The sequence below is a fragment of the Centrocercus urophasianus genome, unplaced genomic scaffold, assembly GCF_019232065.1.
Source record: "Centrocercus urophasianus isolate 14NV4802_14NV808 unplaced genomic scaffold, USGS_Curo_1.0 seq_9, whole genome shotgun sequence".
Lineage (NCBI taxonomy): Eukaryota > Metazoa > Chordata > Aves > Galliformes > Phasianidae > Centrocercus > Centrocercus urophasianus.
The window spans coordinates 33,089,093-33,111,713 of record NW_024885532.1 but is presented as its reverse complement, the minus strand read 5'-3'; the positions used below and the strand labels follow the sequence as shown (position 1 = coordinate 33,111,713).

General features: G+C 42.8%; 1 protein-coding gene across 1 annotated transcript in view; it reads right to left on the bottom strand.

The window, feature by feature from the left end:
* Positions 1-774: 774 nt before the first annotated feature.
* LATS2 (large tumor suppressor kinase 2) overlaps positions 775-22,621 on the bottom strand; it is a 48,046-nt gene continuing 26,199 nt past the window's right edge. The window contains exons 3-8 of the mRNA XM_042838872.1: positions 13,751-13,883; positions 9,487-11,024; positions 6,238-6,820; positions 5,486-5,668; positions 4,061-4,167; positions 775-3,366 (exon numbers count right to left, since the gene is read on the bottom strand). Coding sequence (XP_042694806.1) covers positions 2,872-3,366; positions 4,061-4,167; positions 5,486-5,668; positions 6,238-6,820; positions 9,487-11,024; positions 13,751-13,883 — 3,039 coding nt within the window. The 3' untranslated portion in view covers positions 775-2,871. The remainder of the gene's footprint in view (positions 3,367-4,060; positions 4,168-5,485; positions 5,669-6,237; positions 6,821-9,486; positions 11,025-13,750; positions 13,884-22,621) is intronic.

Here is a 22,621-nt window from a genome sequence, read left to right as displayed (position 1 = left end):
TTGTGACTTCTGCAGGTAGTTCTTTCTCCCTGAACCAGGAATAATATGCTTACCAAGAGCTGCTGCTGTTTCCTGGCCCCAGAGAACACAGAGATGGGAGGCTGCAGAAGCCCTTTTTTCTTTTAAAACGAGAGGTTTGCTATTTTGTTTTTTAAAATCAAAAAAATGGAAGTGACACAACTGAAAACATTTTTGCAGGAAGTTCAATGAGAATGCCTGGAGCCAGTCCTAATGTGTGCTGCACAGCTACCTGGCCACGTGCCTTCACACTTACTTCAGTTTCCCCTGAGGTGGATGAGAAGGTGAGAGCCTTCTGGAGATGGTGCCTGATCAGCTGAAAGGATGTAACTTCCAGTTCAGCTCTTCACTGGGTGACATGGCAGTAGATGTTCCTTGCAGTACAGATGCTGAACAAGCAGTCTATCAGGTACGGAATCACCACTTCTTTTTGGTCTTGTTTTGCTTAATTGCAAAGATTCTGCACTTGAAGGTGAGTTACTTACCTCTAAGAGCAGGAAGGAAGCACACCTCCAAATGGCTGCTCCAAAGAACTGCTGCTGTGAAAGTGACAGCGTTGAATTCCATGCCATACACTCTGTTATATCAAAATTGCCTTAATGTGCCCAGAAATCCTACACCAAATGCTACGAAGAGGTGAGATTTGGATCTTGTGCTTGTAGCTCAAACCCATCACTAACATTACAAAACAGACCCTTTAAAAATTCCACTTTAAAATAGGCAGAAATGATCCTTTTCAAGAACACATAATGCAGCTTAGATTTTGATTCAGATTTTTAATAAATTGTGCCAGTAGAAGCTTTCAAAGGCAATGATATATCAATAAATAACAGTTAAACTGAGTTCCTGAGAAAGAACCTACCACATGAAAGAATGTCAAATAGATGTAAATAACAAAAAATGGCATTACTATATAAAAAAGCAGTAATACTGAACCTTACATGAACTGTCACAACACAAGCACTGCATACCTCAGAACATTCCTTTCATACAAATGTAAACAAATACACAATCATTTTTGTTTAGTTTAGGCTGATGAATTTATATGATGTTGCTTAGATATCTAAACACTGGATAGGATAGGATATGCTAAAACATTAAGGAATAATATGTGGACCAATATATGGAAAAAAAAACGAAGTTCCAGATTAGAGAAAAAAAAAAAAAAGAAGCAAAAACACATAAAGGAGTGTTTTCCTCACATGTTACGATGTCAATCATTTTAAATAGGACTGTTACACTCATCTGAATTAAGGATTTTTTCTGTGTGTTTACTTACTTATATATAATATATGCAAATACGTATGGCTTAATTACTTTAGTATTCTGATATCATCTCAAATAATTCTCACTTATACATATAAGAAAAACGCATATTTTAACATAGTTAAGATTGATATTTCAAAGTAAGTCTACAATCCGACAGAAACAAAGGACTGTTGTGCTCCACCACAGCAACGTTCTCTAGAGACAGGAGGGCAGAACGACCTGTCAGCAACAGCAGCACCGCCGGCTGCGGGGCCGAAGCACCGCGATCCTGCAGCCACACACAGGCGGCCCTGCGAGAGATGCGCAGGCTGGAAAAGCCGCGGCCCTGCACGAACTCAGGGTCTCTGCTACAGGAGCACAGCTTGACCCCTTCTGTTCTGAGGACACCGAGCTCCACGCTGGCACTGGTGCTCTGCGTTACGGACAGCACTAAGCAAGGAAGGCTGTGCTGCACGCTGTGTGAAGGGGTCAGAGCCGGCCTGCCGCCACCAATCTGCCCCCTGCCAGCAGTCGTGCTATCGATCCTTCGTGGGGCAGTGTGTGTGCCCACCACAGATGCTTACCAGTGATCCGCTGCGTCAGACCACAAAACGACAATTCGGTTCTAAACGTTGCAATCTGTCTTACAAAATTAGTACTGGATACAATCGTAAGAAAAAACCATCCACACGATGCATTATCAACACATGGTTTAAAACGGTCTGATTTCAGACCCTCAGAAAAAACGGATCCACAGGACCTGCCTGTGAATGGCAAGAAAAGGCCATTTCAAATAGAAAAACACTGCTCATGCAACATTCTTCACACGCTAGACAATGAAATCACACCCAAATAGTCGCCTGCTCACACTTTCTATTACATTCCAACAAGCAGAAGGAAATCAAGCAGCTTTAAGGTTACGTCACAATTTTGAAATGTGGAAAATACATATAATAAACAAAAATCGTGGTGCGAATACAATGGCGTCAGTAAATTAAGAAAATTAGAGAGCTGACTTCTTTGTTTGGGTTTTTTTCTTTTTTTTTTTCTTCCTTTTTTCCTTTCTTACATTATTGCACAGAGACCTTTCATCACACGCTCTTCAGCTTTACGCGTTTTCCTAAATGTGAAATAAGTGCTATGGATAAAATAAAAATGTAGAAAAGAAGAACAGCAGCATGATTTGTCAAAGTTAATCCCTATAATTTAGTAGGAAAAAAAACACCCTGCTATAAACAAAATATAAGTGCTCTTTATTCATTTAAAAAATAATGCTGACAGATGCAGAAATTTATCTGAGTAGGGGGGTGCTGACCTCAAATAACAACAGGCCTAGAAATGATAGACTTCTGGCCTTGCAGATTTTGGTGAAGACCAGGACTTCAAGTGTAATCATCAACAAAGCTATTTACAGTAAAACTGACCTGAACTTCCAAGAGTGCCGTTTTTAGGACCTGGCCTTGCAAGTTTCTGACTCCCCAGGATGACTTCAGCTTCATCTGATGTTAGACATGAACAAGCACTGCAGGATCAGCTCCCAAAGGATCAGTTAAAGGCCCAACTGGATTTGAGATTAGTCTTACCTGGAGTACTCTATACAATAATTTACACATATACAGGTTGACAAGCTCCAGTCTGATCCACCATGTCTTTGTCCTCTACGCTGGATTTCTCAGACTGGCCAACTTCCATCCCGGAAGGTTTGGGATACCTGAATGGATAGCCGTTGTCATCGAAGAACCTTCGGAAAGTGAACTCATAGAAGGCATGCTCGGTGTGCTTGCTGTTGGAAGAAGCCAATGGATCCCACGTCCTGGTGCTGTCACCACTAGCATCGTTCCAAGGGCTTTCCTCTTCAACTGGATCAAAATTTGAAGTGTCCATTGGATGGCTGATCTTTGGAACATAGGGAGCAGGCTGCCTACGGATATCGGCAGAGAAGTCCATAGAGTGAAAGAAAGAATGGGCCTTAATATCATCTGCTCCATTTCTTCCAAGCCTGTCCTCAGCTGCACAGCACAACTTTGTGATGAGATCCGTTGCTTCAGGGCTTAGCTTGATCTGTGTGGGGATGTGCAGTGTGCTTTCCCAATTTATCACCTGAAGAGAGAATGGTATTAAACAACATCTAATCCTAGAAGCAGAAACCTTCTGATCCTTTTGTCAAGACTAACTGTAGAAAAGCATACACGAAACTAGTCCACTCACATCCTGTTCAATTATTTTAGAGGTTCAAGAACCCAATGATTAAATAGCATCAGCTGTTAAAATATTTCTTAAACAAATCAAGAAATGTCAGAGAACAAATAGAAGAAGCAATTACATTTTAAAAAAAGACAATTAGTTCATGGAATGACTTCCATGACGTTGCTTCATTCAGTCTCCAAATTGTAGGAAATTGGTTATGAGATATATTCATTCTAATAAAAACTACTGACTGCTTAACTTTGAAATTCTCACATTGCCATCTGACATTATAATTATTCTATCAGCTTACTCAAAACTGATATGCACCCTAAATAATTGATATGGATGAGCCTGTGCTCCAGAAATCAAAATTATGCAGAAAAGGTTCATAAAACTAGCAACTATCTATGCAACTGGACAAGTCAGTTCTGGTTTGACAATCAGCATCTTCACTGATTGCAAAAGGTTTTGTCCCTGCATAGAACTATTTAAAATCAAGCTTTCATAACAACAGCTCTTTTCTCCAATACAAGAGGGGATGTGTCTGTACGTGGTGGAGAAAAGATGGAAAAGGTTAAAATTTTGCTACCACAGGAATTCCACTTACCTTCAGTTGGGTTTCTGTGGGCGTAGGAGCCAGAAAAGGAGGCTGTCCCACTAACATCTCAAAGAGGATCACACCAACACTCCACCAGTCACAGAGCTGGGTGTATCCTGAAAGGCAAGTCAAAAGGTTGTCCTCCACCAGTCACAGAGAGTCTGTACAGAGCTACTATTTCCTCTTGCAATTGAAGATCAAAACTGCAACATCGACTTTTACTTTGCCTCAAACAAGTGACCCAAAACCAAAGGACTCCTGATCCAACTTCATCATAAAACGCTTCTTCTTGCTGATATAAATTCTAGTGTTGTCAGTAAAGATCTCATACTGTTGTCTGGGAAGCATTCTCAATATATTTCATTCTCAACAACAGTAAGTGGGGAAACCACATAATTAGGAAGAATGAGCTATTTTTTGTGTTTGTTTGTTTGTTTTTCTTCACGACCCATCCAACAGTTCTACCACTTCACAGCATAAAGTGGCCCTCAAAGGACTCAGTGACCTACTTAATGACCAATGTCCCCCTCCAGGTTCAGTGGAGCTGACATTAGGGTTTTAGAAGCTGCTGAAAGACAAAGCCAGACTAGAGATAAAGATGACTTTGAGCAAGTTCTAAGCAGAGGAACAAGTTAAATCACTTAATTGTTCAGACAAACGAAGTAAGATACAGCTTTGAGATCTTCAAAAGGAATGGAGGACTTGAACCCTGCATTCAATGAATTCTGTTATTAGAATTCTGTATTCTGTAGAATCTAACCTGAAATCTCTAGAAATGAAAAAGTGTAGAGATAAGCCTCAAGGTCAGGGTTGCAGACAACTCTGAACATCTAATCTGCTTACTATAGTGAACATGTCTGTTTGTCATGGATAGTCACAGAGTATTGTTTACATTCCACAAGCACAGCTTTTAGGTGTAGTATGTCCAGGGTAACTTGGGTAAGACTTTATTTTGTTTAGTCAAGATTCTGACTGGGAATCTGAAGAATATGTATCCACAAGTTTTTATCAGCTATACTGCAGTGATCCATCTCAACAGGTGATTCTAAACAATCAGATGGCTACTTGATGCTGTTTGTAATCTCACTAGTGGTCACGGTCTACGAGTACAGATAACTGGCTTTAAACTTGAGAAACACCACTGCCAATGACATCTGACATGTTAGAGTCCTCATCAAAGGCCTCAGAGTGAAGAGATATGGAGACAGACAAAGCGCAATCACCTTTAATGTCAGCATTGTGAAGTTAATCAGCAGAACATGCACAGAAATCTGTTCTCCTTAATCTGAGCGCCTATGGACTTCAGAATGACAAACTTCCAGAGCAGCAAATTAAGGAGAAAAAAAGAAAAATAGAAAAAAAAAAAAAAAGAAAAAAAAAGAATTTCACAATATTGATGATTATTTAAACAGGAGATAAATAGACATTATCTACCTTTACGAAGCAGGACTTCAGGAGCAATGTAATTAGGGGTTCCGACTAATGAGTGGGCTAGACATCTCTGATGTTGCTTCTTAGCTCTTTGTTCCAATGTCTTCAGCCTATCTCCACATCTACAATTGGACACATCATCCCAAAGATCACTGGGCTCCATGCTGTCCTGTCTGATGTGACTCCCTTTCAAGTGGGAGAGAAAATTTACAGTTACAGACATAAAACACAACATGCAAAGAGAAAAGCATTTATCCAGATTTAGTTTGCCATCTTCTAACATCACTGAAGAACAGCACCTGAACTCTAAATCCAAGGCAATGTCTTCTGCCTTCTTTCCAATTGGTTTTCCATAAGCAGCAGAATGTCTCTGTCTCCACACAGGGAAGCATGCTCCCATACAGGAGACAGAGAATATATTTAGATCAACTGTACCAATTGTTCGTGACCTTTTTGCTGACATATTCCAGTTCTCCTAGATGGCGTGCACAAGAGGTACCTGGATTAGTTTAAATCTGGGATTAAATTCTTTCACTACCAACAGAGACCCTCCAAACAAATATGTACTGAAAAACTGCTGCCACTGCAGCATCCAGCCAAATTACTGTCAGGGATTTGAAAAGTGTTGGAAACAAAAGACTAGAAACAGACAGACAGAATGAGTAAGACAAACCCATCATAATTTCCTGACATTTCTGCCAAGAGGTAACTTTGTTTCAAGATAAGAAGTGCAAATAAAGGCTAGGAACACTAACCTTTCTGGTAGTATTTTGAATTGTGAGTCCACCTGAATCCCGTACACAGTCCGAAGTCAGTCAGTTTGATATGCCCATCGAGGTCTATCAGAATGTTGTCAGGCTTGATGTCTCTATGAATAAAACCCATTTTGTGTACGCTCTCAATAGCCAAAGTGAGCTCTGCAATATAAAATCTAGCAAGACGCTCTGGAAAGACTTCCATCCGAATCAGCAGACTCATCATATCCCCACCAGGGATGTAGTCCATTACAAAGTACAAGTTCTCTTTATCTTGGAAGGAATAATAGAGTTTAACCACCCACTCGTTGTCTGCCTCAGCAAGAATGTCCCTTTCTGCTTTGACATGAGCCACCTGGTTCCGGTTCAGTACATCCTTCTTACGCAGAGTTTTCATGGCATACAGGGCATGAGTATCCACTTTGCAGGCCAGGCATACTTCTCCAAAGGCACCAATGCCCAGTGTCTTGATCTTCACAAACATAGATTTGTCCATTTTGGCCCTTTTAAGCCTGTTGTAGTTGGACTCCTTCTGGTAGAGAATTTTCCTCATTTGTTCCTGTTCTGCTTCGCAAAGGCCTGCCTTTATAAGGGAAAGCAAACCACGACAGCTAGTAAGATTATATTCATAGCAATAGAACAATAAACTAGCATTCCCAGAAAACATTTCTCAGAAAAAGTAATCTAGAACTAGATAAGATATTGAAAACAGTCAGCCTCTGGTCTGTCAAGGTGTTTCATTTGCCATACCTTGCTACCTGAATCTAAGATTGCTACGTGTTTCTCATTCTCCTGAACTACAAGGTATTGGGCAATACTGTCAGGGGAACAGAACAGAACAGATCTGATCGCAGGATTTGGTTTTTAACTCTCAGCTGTGCACTTCACCAATACACTCCACTACGTGTATGCACAGTGCAGCACAACTTAAACTGAGATGCAGAAGCCCATTGGTTCATTAATAGCTCCCCAGAGCAATTCACATGAAACCTTCCTCCCTAGCACTTGTCTTTTTCATAGCAATTAAGAAACAATACTTTTGACAAAGTATCTCGGGAACCCTCTTTCTCCAAAACCATTTTTCTTCCTCTGTCATACAGAGCCCCTGCTCTCACACTTGGCAGATCCCTATCTTCCAAAATATACGTATATAACCCTCAGCTCTGGCCTCCTCCCAGACATTGAAGCCAAGATCCAGGTCCTATTTCTCTTTTAAGGGTAATTTTTCCCTTTGCACCTGCACAGTAACAAAGCTGGCTTGTCCAGGCACCATCTGTCCCCACAGTGTCTTAAAGTAGTTAAAAGTATTTTTACACGTAATTTCACATGGCTGAAGGTGAACATCTCCTGGAAAAGCAGAGAAGTACCCAGCTGGACTTTCCTCAGGCTTCAAGATAGAGCCTGCACAATTTTGCCTTCAGTGCTTGTCTGAGAACACTGGCAGCCTTCACCAGCAGAAGCCCCTGGGCTGACTTCCAGGATCCTCTGAGAATTCCCTCTCCACAGCAGACCCCTTCCTTTTGAATAACCCAGATCCTGAACTAAGTGAAGCATTCTGAGAGGAAGATTAGTGAGTGATGGGAAGAGGCAATGGGGGATGGAGATGAAGCTGACTGAGGAGCAGGCTAAAGATCCAAGTATTGACCCACAAGGCTGCTGCTTTGACTGATTTTTTCCATTTCACACCTGCAGTCGAGGCCATTAAAGATAAAAAGTGGGCAGCTGGACTACACAGCAAATCCCCACAGCTTAAAAACGAAATCCATATGAATAAAGGATGAAGGAGGTAAAAAAACCCTCACAGAATAGGTAGGGTACCTCAATCCATAATAGAAGAAGCATTTATTGTTTTAATGCAAAACAATTAGTGTGTTGTATTCTTGGTTAATTCTGGAATAATGTGATATTCAGATGGCCAAAATCTCTTGAGTTTGTGGTGTGTTATTCCAGCCAGAGATGAGGTTGCTAGGGGAAGGAGCTGTTTTTGTTTATAGTTATCTCTGAGTTACAAAGTGAACAAAGGCTGAAGGGCCAGAACACAACTGATGCTGTTAGTTTCTTATTTCTTTAGAGACTGTTCCCCAGCTATCTCAATCTCAGGAAAATATTCACTAAATCCAAGCAGTGCAACACAACCTATAGTTGCACTGAGGACAAACTATGAACTGTCACTACAATACTGACCTTTTAAGAGACTTTTAGAAGCATTAAATGTAAAAAAAACCACCGGATTTTCTTGAGCAGAATCACAGAATTGCAGGGGTTGGAAGGGACCTCAAGAGACCACTGAGGCCAACCCCCCTGCTAGAGCAGGCTCCCTACAATAGGTGCACAAATAAGCATCCAGACAGGTCTTGAATATCTCCATTGAAGGAGGGCAGTGTGAGTATCAAATTAATTGACTCTAGACAGTTCTAGGGAAGATCAGATAAGTTATTATCCATTATGCATTAATAACAGCTTTTCTTAGAGTTTATCCTCAAATACAAAAGTAGACTAGTCATATTCTAGCTAATCATGCCTGAAGGGAAAAAAATCAAAAACTTTTCCACATGTAAAAATTAAAAACAGAACTGCCAGAGCAATCATCAGAACTTGGCAGCTTGCTTCAGAAAGCCCTGTCAGTGAGTCAGTTTAGTTTGAGTGCTACTATGAGATGTGAATGAAGCTCTCAAAGTGCACCTCACCGAGACCTGCTTCTAGAACAAGTTCCAGCAAAATTCCCAAGATCATTTCAGCTGACCAAGAGATGATTACTTGCATGGTATTATTACTAACGTATGTTCAAGAGACAACTTTCAGTCAGGTATCATATGTTCAAGGGAAAATATAGCATAGTAAACCTATAGCCAAGTTAAACTGTGGCTCTGGTGAATAAGCAGTCACTATCAGGAACAGGCAGGAAGAACTGGAGCAAAGAGAAAACCTCAGATTTTTTCAAGGGCTGTAAAGTATTATCAGAGTTACCATGGTCTCAAACCTGTCTGAGTCCTCTCCTATGCGAGCTTAACACTTTCCTACTAGGAGTGTCTCTGCTTTATTTTCTTGTGAGGACAGACTACTTCTCTCAGCTTTTTCAAACAGTCTCCTTGATCTGCACCCAGGCCTCCAAGTGAAAACAGTCCGGAACAAGGAGTGTTGAATATCTATTATCACTTCCCAGAGAACTCTCCTTTATACATTTTTTGAGTGATTTAAAATAGTAATAATTAATTGACCCTATTTATTATATATATACATAAAAATTACTTTAGCCATTTCTTGCTCCAATTGTAATCTTCTGTTAATTTTCTGCTGGTAGGTCTTTATGACATTTTCTACGTGTTGCTCCATGTAGAACTTGAAAGCAAATGGTGAGTAGCTCTTTATTCGGGATTCTCGCTTTTCCTCATCTTTGCCATTTTTCCGCACAGGCACTGGAGATGTCTGGATCTGCTTTTTATCCTTGCTTGGTTTTTCAGCTTTAGTGTTCTTGCTGTTTTTGTCGTTTCTCTCACTGTTCTCCTCAGCCTTATTGCACGTCGCATTGGGGACTACACGGAGGGTCTGCTCCACACCCATGCATAAGCAATTGATATCAAACTGCTCGGAGCTGCCGGGAATTAACAAATGCTTGGGATACGGTGGTGGTGGACACCGCAGCTCCTGGTTACCATAATCCACATCTAATTGATAGGCGTTGGCCGCTCCAACAGCTGGAACGTGCTGTTCAATGATCTCTAGGCCATCCACGGCCGGCGCCTGGGCAGGTAACCAACCAGGATGGGAAGGTCCCACTGCAGTCTGAGGCTCGGGTCTCATCACTCGCATGCTCTTCACTGGCTGGAGAATATGAGCAGATGTGACCGCTGTGATTGTATTTGGAGATGTAATTGAAGGATCGGGTTTTCCTGGAGGAACCTGTCTCATAGACACGGTCACTTGTGGTTGTTGCTGATGGTTGTTAAAGGAGTTTGTTCTGCTTGGCACCGAGGCATCAGGTCTGAAGGACACGTGTTGCCGTGGAGATGATTCTATTCCTGGGTTTTGTAAAGAATCTCGCCGTGAAGGCGCTGCTGCCTGCCACTGCTGAACTTGAGGATTATTCATGTCATAGAGGTCCATGTTCAGACTATTTCTAGATGGAGTTAATAGATTTTGTGGTGGGCTGTCTGCAAAATCATTACCAAACGCTGGACCTCTGGATATCACGTGCATTTGATGGGAGGGAGGACTTGTCTGTTTGTGATGAGAATGTGACATATACAGGCTTGCCGGTGCCTGCTGAAATGCATGACCGGTGTTATTTTGAACAACTGCCCCTTTATTTGGGAGATTGGCATAACCTCCCTCCTGCTGCATCTTGTTTTGAAAGGATGGACTCCTCTGAACACCATATCCCATGGGCTCCCCCTGCACCATCATGTGCTGCCTACTGTAATGCTGGCTGTTGGAGCCATGGGAGGCCTGAAGCTGCAAGGCTGGGCTGCTGTGATTAGACACGGGATAATTAATCACAGAAGACTCAATATTTGCAGGGTATGTTTTCTGCTGATGGCTTGTTGGAGTGCTGTGAGTGCCTACGCCAGAGGGTCGCTGTACAGGCGCATTCATAGCGGCAGACTGTGAAGCAGAGATTAAATAGTCCATGTATGGCCGTGGAACTTCAGTTAGCATATTTGCACCTTCTGCTGCAAAGCCTGTCCCTTCATAGGCTGCATTACTGATCTGATGGTAGGATGGAAAAGATTCACTCGATCCTTCGAAGCTTGGCCTGCGAGTTACGTTATTTGGCACAATACCCTTTCCTTTATAAAAAGAACACAGAAAAACATTAGGAAACAATTCAGGTGAAGCAATTACTTTGCATTACTCATCCACCTATCCATACACATGCACACAGCCTAGGGATTATGTGTTACAAAAAAAACCCTACCTCCCAAAACCTAAATTAAGCACTCTCAGCAATCAAAGTGATAGGTGCCAAGTATTACCACCAATAACAAGCTACTGGCTCACAACACTGATCATGCCAGGAATCATCAGGGAGTTCTACTAAATAATCAGAATAGAAGCACAAATTCCTTTACTGTGAAGTCATCAGATTACACTTCAGCCTGGTTTTTAAAGCTGGACCAGCTTTTACATTGCTGGTCGTTGCCCACAGACAGGAGGAAGCTACAGAGCAGAGGGGTATGTGCAGCACAAACAGGGACAAAAGCTCCCTGAAGCACTGTCAGTACAACTTGAAATCCACATTGCTTTAAGCCACCAGGTAATCAGCCCGCTTCCTTCTCTACAGTGAGCTCATTGCTCATGCTGGAGATCTGTTTGCATCTCTCTGTTCCACAATGCTCCTCAAACATCCTTGTTTTCTACTCCATTTACAACAAAGGTGTAAGACAGCTTATCCTATCTTCTTTCCAATGTGTTGGGCAAAGAACGTCCCCTTAAATCACTCATTTTCCTGCTGTTCAGTGTGTCAACATGCTAATCTCAGCTTGAAGGACTGCAGAGACAAAATGCCAGCATTCCTGTGCTGGAAGTGTTAATAGCACTTTTCATCAGTTCTCTCATCCATGGACAAACTGTGGGTGCAGAAAAAGATAGAGAGATACTCTGAGCTGGCTTTTTGTTCCCGCTCTGGCTCTTTAGCTTTCACAAATTGTAGGACTTGGCCCATGTATGCCTGAACAATTTCCTTTTAAAATCTTGATTTCACAAGGTCTGCAAGTGCAGTTGCACTGCATGAAGTCCAACAGGCTGGACTGCTAGATTGCAAGCTTATTTGCCTTACAGCATATCTCAGCTGGGCCAGGTGCAGCACCCTTATGCACTGCTGTGAACTCCTCACCTGCATACACACAAACTCACAAGAACCTGAAGAACATTAAGCAAGGCCTATGCATCATTTCTGCACACTGAAGAGGCTGTGCCCATACTAAATGACGCATCATAAACAATGCAATGTTTTGAAATTAAATGAAGTTGGACAAATTATCAACCTTCTTTCAAATGTCATCTATTATCAGCAGCAGTTTTTCCTGCGATAACATAAGGGCACTCTTCCAAGGCTGTACTTACAGCTACTCCCTGGAAGCTGATCTGCCAGAACACAATGAGATGCACTGATAAGGCTGTGGCAATCCAAATAATCCTAAGAAGTGGCTGCTCTGGGCTGGATGTGGGAGGCAGCCACATGACCCTTTTGTCATCTCTGTCATCAGGAATCACTTGCAGCCTCAGGGACAAACTGACTTTGTTTTCTCATAGGCCACTGAGGAAAGCAGCAGCAACAACTGTCCTCTTATGGGACATATTCTTCAACTGCATAAAGAATCTTGCTAATGTAAGGAGAGGTATGAACTCCACCTCCGAAATTTGTAAACCAGTAAGTCTGTTCTGGTCTGTCTAAGGAATATTTGGAACTGTAAAGATACCAAATATACTGGTTGCTGCTGATTTTTTTTCCCCTGCACATTCCCATCCAAAAAGGTTACAACCATCTCTTGCCTGTGAAGTGTTCTAAGTGTATTCTGTAAGATTCATTAACTGTACTCATGGCATCAACTCTTTCAATATATAGTCTCTGTCCAAAAGAAACATCTTTCAATTTTTAAGTCTTGATGGTATGCTAAAACTCATTAGCTTTACTATTAAATTAGGACTAAAATGAGTAATGTGAAAAATCTATTTCCATATACCAATACATGAAATTCAGAACTGTGAGTTTCACATTCCTGAATTGTAAATGGAAAGTTCCCAGGTAGCATTACATGCTCCCCAATCATCTGCAGAGACCTGTGCTATCCTAGCACAAACAATGCAACATCAAGCAGATCAGTATGGTTCTGTTGCACCGTAAGCAAGCAAACATTATTTGCATGATATTTAAGTTTTGCTTTCTATGTACCTAAAAGTAAAGGGAGATCTGCTCAAAAGGTGGAGGACTCAAAACATCTGCATGTATTAGAACGTTAAGAAAGCAAAACCAACAACGGAGTCATTAAAGCTTTTTTCCTGGAAAGACTTTTTAACCCTTTTAGAAGAGATGTATGTTATTTTTGACGTTTGCTGGTCAGGCACACGCAGGGCCCAAATCCTCTCATTTAGTTTATATGGGACAGAGCTGAAGCAGACTAGCAGGGATGAGTGAAAAGCCACCCTAGCCTGAGCTATTTCTGCAGTCTACTCACAAGGATGCCGACATGAATGACTTCCTGGGAAGTGAGATTCACAGCTCCACAGCCATTATCTACGTGCAAGCTTTTACCCCGTGGTAGACTCAAGATGATTGAGATGACTTGCACTGAAGGACAGACAGCTTCGTGTTTAGGAAGGAGCAGTAGGAATGTGCATGCAGATGGCTGCTGCGAAGCAGGTGAGCTATGCTCACCTTGCAGCCCAGCTGAGCATAACCACCATCTGCAAGACTACTGTTGGACACAGCCTTTCTCCTTCTTAACAGCAACAGGTTTACTCAAAACCTAGTTCATTGCAAGAAAGAACAGTTTAAAGAAAACTTCGTGCTTACCTGGTGAGGTCTGCTTAATTACACGTACTATCTGCTCATTTCTAGGATCCAAGTAGCCCATCTTACTGATGTATTCCAGAGCTGCTTCAATACTTCTGCTACCCGTCTGCTTCAGCGCCCGCACGGCCATTTCCTGTGTAAAGCAAATACAAACTGAATCACCCCGAGACAGAGCCCAAGCATTTTACTGCAAGCTAGAAACCAGTCTTAAACTTACAGAAACTTTTTGCAATTTACACCTGGTAACAGCTGTCTGAAGCCAAATGGACTCACATTTTGAAAACACTTGCTTACCCTGTACAATTTAAAAATTAAAAGAACCCACTAATTTCAACCTACCCAAGTTCTAGATCTGGAAAAGTCAGCACAGTTTGACTTAGTGTGAGACAGAAGGAAATACTTGGCTTTTGGTAGTTGAAAGCACGTCTCTCTAACGCGCCAGCATCTCTCTATACAGCGAGTGCAATTCTGACCTTCCCCAAACACCACAAGAGTTAAGTAGGCAGGGACTGATCTGCGCTGGGCAAATCCTGGCCCCGCTGGAGGCAATGGTCTTTGCAGTACTGCTCACTATCTATGTGGTAAAATACCAGCACATTAAGCTGTATTTCACATTATTGGCCTTTCTAACTGCATTTCAGTGGGCACACATTACTTTCAGTCTGAAAAATTAGTATGGGTGCCAGGCATAAAAATGAAACTGCGCAGAAGTAAATACTCCAGTTGAACTACTCCATCATAATCACTGTTAGTGTCCCTTGCTCTACAGCCAGGAAACCACTCTCCCGGAGTTTGTTTATACACTTACTTATGGCTCAGGTATATACAAAAGATTTCAACAGTGACTCTCCTCTGGCTGCTAAGTAAAATTTGCAAATCCTCACATAGCTGCAAGGTATTTTCTGAAATGATGGAGGAAGTGAAATCCAGCATGAATTCATAGCATTGAACTTCAGCCATCAAAAAGTCAGATTAACTGTCTAAAGTAGTTGCCGAGAACTTCCAGGTACTTCCATAATTACTTCCAGAAGGCAATTCATAAGACAGAAACAACAGGAGATAAACTCATCTTTGGCGACAGACAATTAGAAGACTAATTTAAACCAGATAGTTAGCTGTTAGATAGCAGAATTTGCATGAAATAAATGTTATTGTCAAGGAATTGTCAGCAGAGCTCGCTACCTTGCCACCATATTGCCATTTTAGGGGGCTTGTCTTCTTTAGTATCTTTATTGATGACCTGGATGAAGGGACTGAGTGAACCCTCCGTATGTTTACAGATGACACCAAGTTGGCAGGAAGTGTTGATCTGTCTGGGGGTAGGAAGGCCCTACAGAGGATCTGGACAGGCTGGATTGTTGGTCTGCGGCTAACAGAATGAGGTTCAACAAGAGCGAGTGCTGCGTCCTGCTTTGGCCACAGCAACTCCAGGCAATGTTAGAGGTTTGGGGTAGAATGGCTGGAAGACTGTGTTGAGGAAAGGGACCTGGAGGGTGTTGGTTGACTCTTGACTGAACATGAGCCAACAGTGTGACCAGGTGGCCAAGAAGGCCAACAGCATCCAGGCTTTTATCAGCAATAGTGCAGCCAGCAGGAGCAGGGAGGGGATCATCCCTCTGTACTCAGCTTTGGTGAGGCTGCACCTTGAGTACTGTGTTCAGTTTTGGACCCTTACTACAAGACAGACATCGAGGCCCTGGAGTGTGTCCAGCGAAGGGCAACAGAACTGTGAGGGGTTTGGAGTACAAATCTGGTGGGAAGCGGATGAGGGACATGGTTTAGTGGGGAAACACTGGTGGTAGGTGGATGGCTGGACAAGATGATCTTGAAGGTCTTTTCTAATCTTGGTGTTTCTATGGTTCTATGATTCTGCCATTGAGACCTGCCCATAGGCACTAAATCAGATGAAATTTGGCTTGCTGGCTGCAGATGTGCTGGCTGTGTTGGTGCAGCATTGCAAACGCCCAGCTCTCCCACAGGGCAAGGCTATGTGTCAGATTGCACGCAGGTAGCCCCAGCCCATGTGCCCCTTTCCACATCATCTGGAGCAAAGAGCTTTGCTTGGCTCAACTGCAAGTGCGTGTTACATTCACACTCACTGTTTACCTAGCAATGGAGGATGGTCTCAGACGACACTTAGCACAAAGCTACATGCTGGCACTTGGCATTTAATTTCACTTAGCTCAGTCTCCTGCTACTCCCCCCAGAATGGAAGTATTTTCTCCATTACTCAGAGGTTCTGCTGGGGGAATAGCTATAGCAAGTTTGAATATTTTTCATACAATTTATGAGTCATAATTCATAGAAAGGCAGTAGTGGGTTTCACATTTCCTATAGCTGAAATATTTCACTGGCATCAACACATTACTAAGTGCAATTTTAAAACAACAAAACTATTATGCATGAAGGAAAGAATTTCCCACAATGTTTTTTTCCCCTTTCTTTTTTCTTTTTCTGGATACATTTCTGAAGCATTAGCAAATTCGTATCTCAGTGCTCAGCAGTCTCACCATCAAGGGGCTCTGGCTGCTCACACACTGCCCTCTGACATTGGCTGGATCTGACCTTAGACACAAGACTTCAATTTCCCCAAAATCAAATGTGCTCAATACACAACAAGGTCTCCGAGCTGGATCTTGAGCTTTTTTGATTTTGTCTGCTATGGGGGATCAAGAGAACAAACATATGGTAAACAATGCACTTCTCCCCATCTTAAATGTGATAAACAGAATTTAGAGAAGTTAAAGAACGTGGCCTTTTATCACCACCATGATATCTCAAAAAACAAACCTTCCCTCCTATACTTGCACTACAGTTCTCATCTTTTGCCATTGCCACTGTCAGAGGACTAGCACCATTAAAATGATAACAGTTTGCTCACAGCTGTGTGTTCTACCTTTAGCAGGAATAACAGGGGATTCATATTTAAATCAATGGGAATAATGGGAGGGAAAAGCCCCGAACATTTCAGGATAGACCGTATGTTAACCTGGAAGAGCCAGCAAGAGCTTTGACTGGTGGATGTGTCAATGACAATCGCACCCTTGCAGCCCACTGTGAGGACAGCAGCCTGGTACCAGCTCTCCGCCTCTCATCTTCATGAGTCAGCTCCTGCTCTCAGAAGGGTTTCCTCAACACTGACCCTGTCTGCTCAGCATTTATATCGCTGCTGGAAAAATGTAAGGTTTCTTGTGGTTCAAAAGAACACCTGTATTCCCCAAATCCCATAGCTTTGGCCTTTTCCCCCACAGATACCATGAGACACACACAACCTCTGTTCATGAGGTCAGTTCCCAGAAGGCTCGCATCATCTCTAAGCACATGGGGGCCAACAAACAAAAAATAAAGATTTCATGTAGAAAAGGAGAGGAAGCAGTGCAGAAAATGAATTAAATAGCACCGATAACTGCAATTATGGGAGGCTGGAGGTTGGGGATAGAGGTTGAAGTCAGATGGAAGGTGTTTGTAAGAAGGAGCAGAATGGGCTCAGGAAGGAGAGGAATCAATGCCGCAAGTTTGCAGACCGATACTGGAAACAACAGAAAGGCTGGTGAACAATGTGACAGACACTGGGCAGGGAGAAATGTGCACAGCTACACTGACACAGCCAGAGCTGTCCCAATGATATCACTGCAAGGTAAGTACATTTTAGAAACAGTAGGAAGAGAAGACCAGAAATGAGACATGAAAAAAAAAATCCATTTGGAACAGTATCGAATGCCAAAACATTCAAATAGGCACAGGACCAAATCCAACTCCCACTGAAGTCAACAAAGTTTTCCATTAACTGCAAGGTACACTGCTCTCTGTTTCTGCTCGTTTCCTTTTCAGCACGCCAAGTGCTGTCAGTTGCAGCACTGCTGAGAAACCCAGCCCCTGGCTTCATTCTGCACACCCTGCAGCCAGCTGTCAGGGTCCAAGCACAAACACGAGCCCTGGCAGCGTGCGCCCAAATCACCAGGGAGCAGAGCAGTCCCGGCCCCAGCTCATTCTTTGCATTCTGTGTATTCCCCTTGGAGCATTCAAACATGTCTCTATGCAAGCCTTCACGCACCTTTTTGCCTCTAGACTCTGCTGCTGGTGAGAAGAAGAAAGAATAGCTACAAAAGGAAAACGTGCTGTTACAAACAACTAATAACTTCATAATTAATGTTACAACTGCGATATTAAAATGAGGTTTCAGTGGTTAGTTGTGGTTCAGGACAGACCTAATGGAAAACTAGCGTCAGGCCAAGAACCACAAAGTTACCAATGTAGTCTTTGTGGACTGGGGCAGCTCTGCTAAATTCCGTATTTGTGGGCTGAGAGAAAAATGGGAGAGGGGCTGCTTCTCAGCTAGAGCCTCCAGCAGCCACCCAAACCAGAGAGCTGCGTGCCAGTGTGCTCAGCAATTTCCCCATTTCTGTGTCCACAGAAAGCAGCTTGCCAAGCCGCTTCAGGATGTTGTTAGAAGGAAAGGCACCTTTCAGCTCGGATGCTCAACAGGGAAAATCCTTGTTTAATGGTAAACAGATATTTGGAAATGTGCACAAAGAGGCTGCACCTCTCTGTGCTCCACAGACAATGTGAAAGGCTTCCCCTGCTTTACCCTCCTGCCTGGCCTCGCTCCACCAGCACTGGCAGCGGCGAGCGTTCTTGCTCTAGTACAGAGTTGTCCAGCAACATTTTTCATTCAGAAGGCTCCCAGTTGCCAAGATGTATTTATCATCCAAGTGAAGATTGCACAATAAGTAAGACCTTTTCCCAAGAACATTGTGTCTGAAGGAGACAATAGGTCCTCCAAAATTTGGCAAAGGCAATTAATTGCTAACAACAGCTAAAAATTAATTACCCACTTTCCATTCACAATGGAGGATGGGCAACAGATGCAGGAAACAGATACAGGTTCCCTCCGGAAGGGAGAAAAATCAGACTCATGCCAAAAGGCATGTTCCAGAATTGATTAGGAACCTTTCGGAGACAGTCCACCACTGTAAGAAATTTCATTCATGATTTTAAATGTGCGAAAACTAAGAAATTCAGGAAACAATGCGTACAATACGCTCTGATGGAATTACTGCAGCTCTACAGAACAGAGAACTGTATTTTTTTAATAATCCTTATCTGCAAATGCTCCCCATTTGGACGCTTCATCCAACTCTGTACTCTACTTTGGCTTTGCCTGATTTCAGGTTGCTGGCAGCAGGGCCTTCATCTTGCCCACAGATTCCCATGCTTGATTAAAACCCTAATTGAAACATTCTAGACATGTAACTAAAGATCTGTCCTGAGAATTACTAGAGATCTTCAGTTTAGGATATCAAAATAACAGGAGAACAACAGCACAGGCAAAAAAAGACCTGTTGAGTGCCTACTTGTCTGACATGGGATTACTTAGCCTCTTCATAATCCATGCAATCCATTCAGAAAACAAGGGGAATCTACTCCAATGCCAGACAAGATTTTTCTGCCTCCATCAGCCCATTAGGAAGCTCTTCACAGTTACCGTGCTTTGCTGGCTGTACACCTTCCTCTTATTTTCAGCTTCAATTTCACATGGCCAGTTAATCCCCCCTATCTTTAATTTCGATTATCTTTAAACTTCACAAGCTCTGCTGTTATCTATTGGGAATGAACCCCCTCTCATCCCAAGGGTTGCAGGTTGGCCTCCTGGGTTAAACAAACCACATTCCTTTGGTTTTCTCTTGCAAAAACAGGCTCTCTGCTCTCTTCTTCACTGCAGTAGCTCTTCTCTGTATCAAGGAAGATCAGACTGGAATAAGGTTTTTGGTAAGAGCTGCACACACCACTCTGAGTAAGATGCAGATGATGCAGATGATGTTACTTTGGAAGCAAAGTCATTCATTTTCTTTGTTGACTTCAGCAGAGGAAGTTTGAGTTTGAGGCTTTACTCCTGGCTTTCAGTCCTTGCTTGGAGACTCTGCTCTTTGTGTTCTCCAGTTTATGCCCACTTCAAGCAGTACTTCAACCCTTAAGGTCATCCATTGCTTTGGTAGGCCACTCCAGCCCTGCTCTGCACCTACTGTATGTTCTCAATTTGTACTGTCAGAATGTTTTTTGTTTTTTGTTTAATCAGGCTTTGTAACAGAAAAAGTATAAAGAACAGACAACCTAGAGTACATAAAGTACTGAGGGGTGGACAAAAATGTGGGCAGGTGGTGAAAAACAAGACTCACTAAATTAAATCAAATCAACACGTGAAAGAAGTCTGAGCAGTAAGTTAATAATGGGGTTTTACAGGTAAGGAACAACTTTAACAAGAAAGTTTTAAAATAACATTTCTTTTTATTTGAAGAACTAACAAAGGGAGTATGCCCAAAAAACAGAGGGAGAATTTAGGAAACGATACAAGCTTCTGGTCAGCATCCTATCAGAAGAAACAAAATAGAAATAAAATTACTACGACATTCACCACCACCTCACTGCTCATGCTTCTCTAACTTTCTAGTCTTGATTCAGACGGTCACCTGCAGGCTCCTTAACTAACCTGTGTTTGCACAGCCAGCAGAACAGTAGAACTGTTCTTGTTTCTCTTGTGGCACTATGATAATTTAAGATTACATAGAAGTAAGGAAACAAGCCCAAATGGTTCAACTTGCAGTAGTAGGCACAAAAGCTGTTGGAATGCTCGTGCGTCACTGCTCCTGGGTCCCAGGACAGAAATCTTCATACTGCTACCACACAAACCAACCTGTGAGACTGCCTTCATCCTTGAAGCCACAGGACATAGCACGTTTACTCTAGCTAATAGACAGAATGCATGTGGTTGCATGTTAAGCACTCTGAAAAGAAGGTGGTAACAGGAAGGCTTGCAGGAAACTGAGAGGTGCTACCCTCAGAAACAAACCTGCAAGTCACACAAGCTGCCCAGAAGAAACGTCTAAAAACAGGCAAGGAAAGAGTGATCATAGCATTAACAGTAATGAAAAGGGAGTGAGAATAATCAAAAGCTATCACGAATGCCACTTGTTTGGGGATCTTTATGGTGAGTAGGCTGGAACAGAGCCTGCTCTGACCCAAGAGCCTGCTCAGAGAACAGAGCTGCTGTGACCCAAGCAGGAGGTGGGGAGAGCAGAGGGCAGCAGTAAGCAGCTGGCCCCTTGGCACATGCAGCTTGGCTTGGGACCTGAAGGGAATGGCAGTGCCTGTTCTCCTTCCTGTTCTGGCCAAAAACACACCTGTGCTGGGAGAAATCTTACTTCCCTTAGGCATCCAGTAGAACAAGAGACACTGACAGCACCCGCAGAGGAGCTGCCATGCTCATATATTTACCGACACGCTTTCCTGGAGGCATCTGTCCTATGCCAGCTTAGCGAGGAGCACGGGTTCAAGCTCTGCCAACAGTGACAGGCAACAAGAACATCTCCACAAGCACAGGAAGGCCCAATCCTAGAAAACATGCCTTGCTGCAGGTCACACAGAGAACTGAGAGGTGCAGTAGGACAGGATCACCTCCATGCTAAATTCACAAGCCAGACTTGCATTAATGGCAAGAAGAAGCACATATTTGTATGTTTTCACTGTGCTACAGATCTCATCTTCTATCTACACCAAGTCCTTTCTGTGATGACACCCACAGCCTTCCATACAGTGCTGAGCCCTACGCAGACGCAAAGGAAGAATCCTATTCTGAAAGAGATTTCTGATTTAAAGCAGAGCAAACAATTGTATATGCAGCCATAGCTGTTCCTCATTATTCTGAGTCTGCTCACTGGAGAGCTATTCCAACTATTCAGAGCTCAGGCTAAACAAATGACCCATGACCGATTCATCAACAGAAAGTTCTTTAAATCTCTCTTTACTCAGCGCTGGAGCAGAAGCATCTCAAATCAGAAGCATTATTATGTGTTAAATCAGAAATCCTGTACTCAGAATAAGATATGTTACATAAATAGCACTTCACAAATTATTGCATTGTCAGGTTTGTATCATAGAGCAGGATGGAAGACCGTACTTGCTTCACACACACATACCTCACAGCACCTTTCCTAAGGTGTCATTTTACTTCCTCAAAATGACACCACTTTGAGGCAAGAACAGGGAACTGGTCAGGGCCTGCAGCAGGTTCCCAGCTCCAGATCTCTCCTGTCCTTCCCAGCTGCAGCCTCTGAGCTGACTGCTGCCCCATCCCACAGCTCTAAGCCATACACCTGCAAGGCTTTTGAGTTCCTCTGGCTGACAGGAGCCACACCAACCCACGGTCCCTCAGGTTCAGTATTGAAGAAGTAACACAACACCTTAGAATAGCTATAGAATTCTGAAGAAAAGAAATGAAAAGCAACTAGAAAATAAATTTAAAATTGATGTAAACACACAAGTTGTCCCTAGCCATGAAGCGTCACATATCCCAAACTATACCATGAAAAATCCACCCGGTTCCTGTTCCCATTTCTGAACAGAAAGAGGTGCCAGCACAAACTCCAGCCTGTTTCAGCACCAAATCCAGCGCTGGGCGAGCTCTGAGGTTCCCATCTAGCACTTGAGGAACAAGCAACCCATTGACTCCTCATGAAAGAGTCAACCACCAAATCTTTTGTGCAGGGCAGAGAAGCAGGCAGCTTGTTGCCAGCCTCATTTTGACTGATGTTGCTAAAGCTTTCAACACAGCTCTTCCCAACCCCAACTTCCATTTCCTTTCTTTGAGGAGGAAAACAGGTGAGCTGACACAAGAGAAACCTTCAGAGTCCTTCAACAGCAGCACTGTGGGAACTGCCAGGCTGTATCACCAGTCATTAGCAGACAAAATTAGCCATTGAAGTCTTATAATGAGGAGGAAAACAAACAGTGCAAGAATCTTCAAGTGCTCTTTTGCCATTTGAACCCTTCCTTTCGATTCATCTGTTTTATAACATATACCAGCAGTGTGCCCAG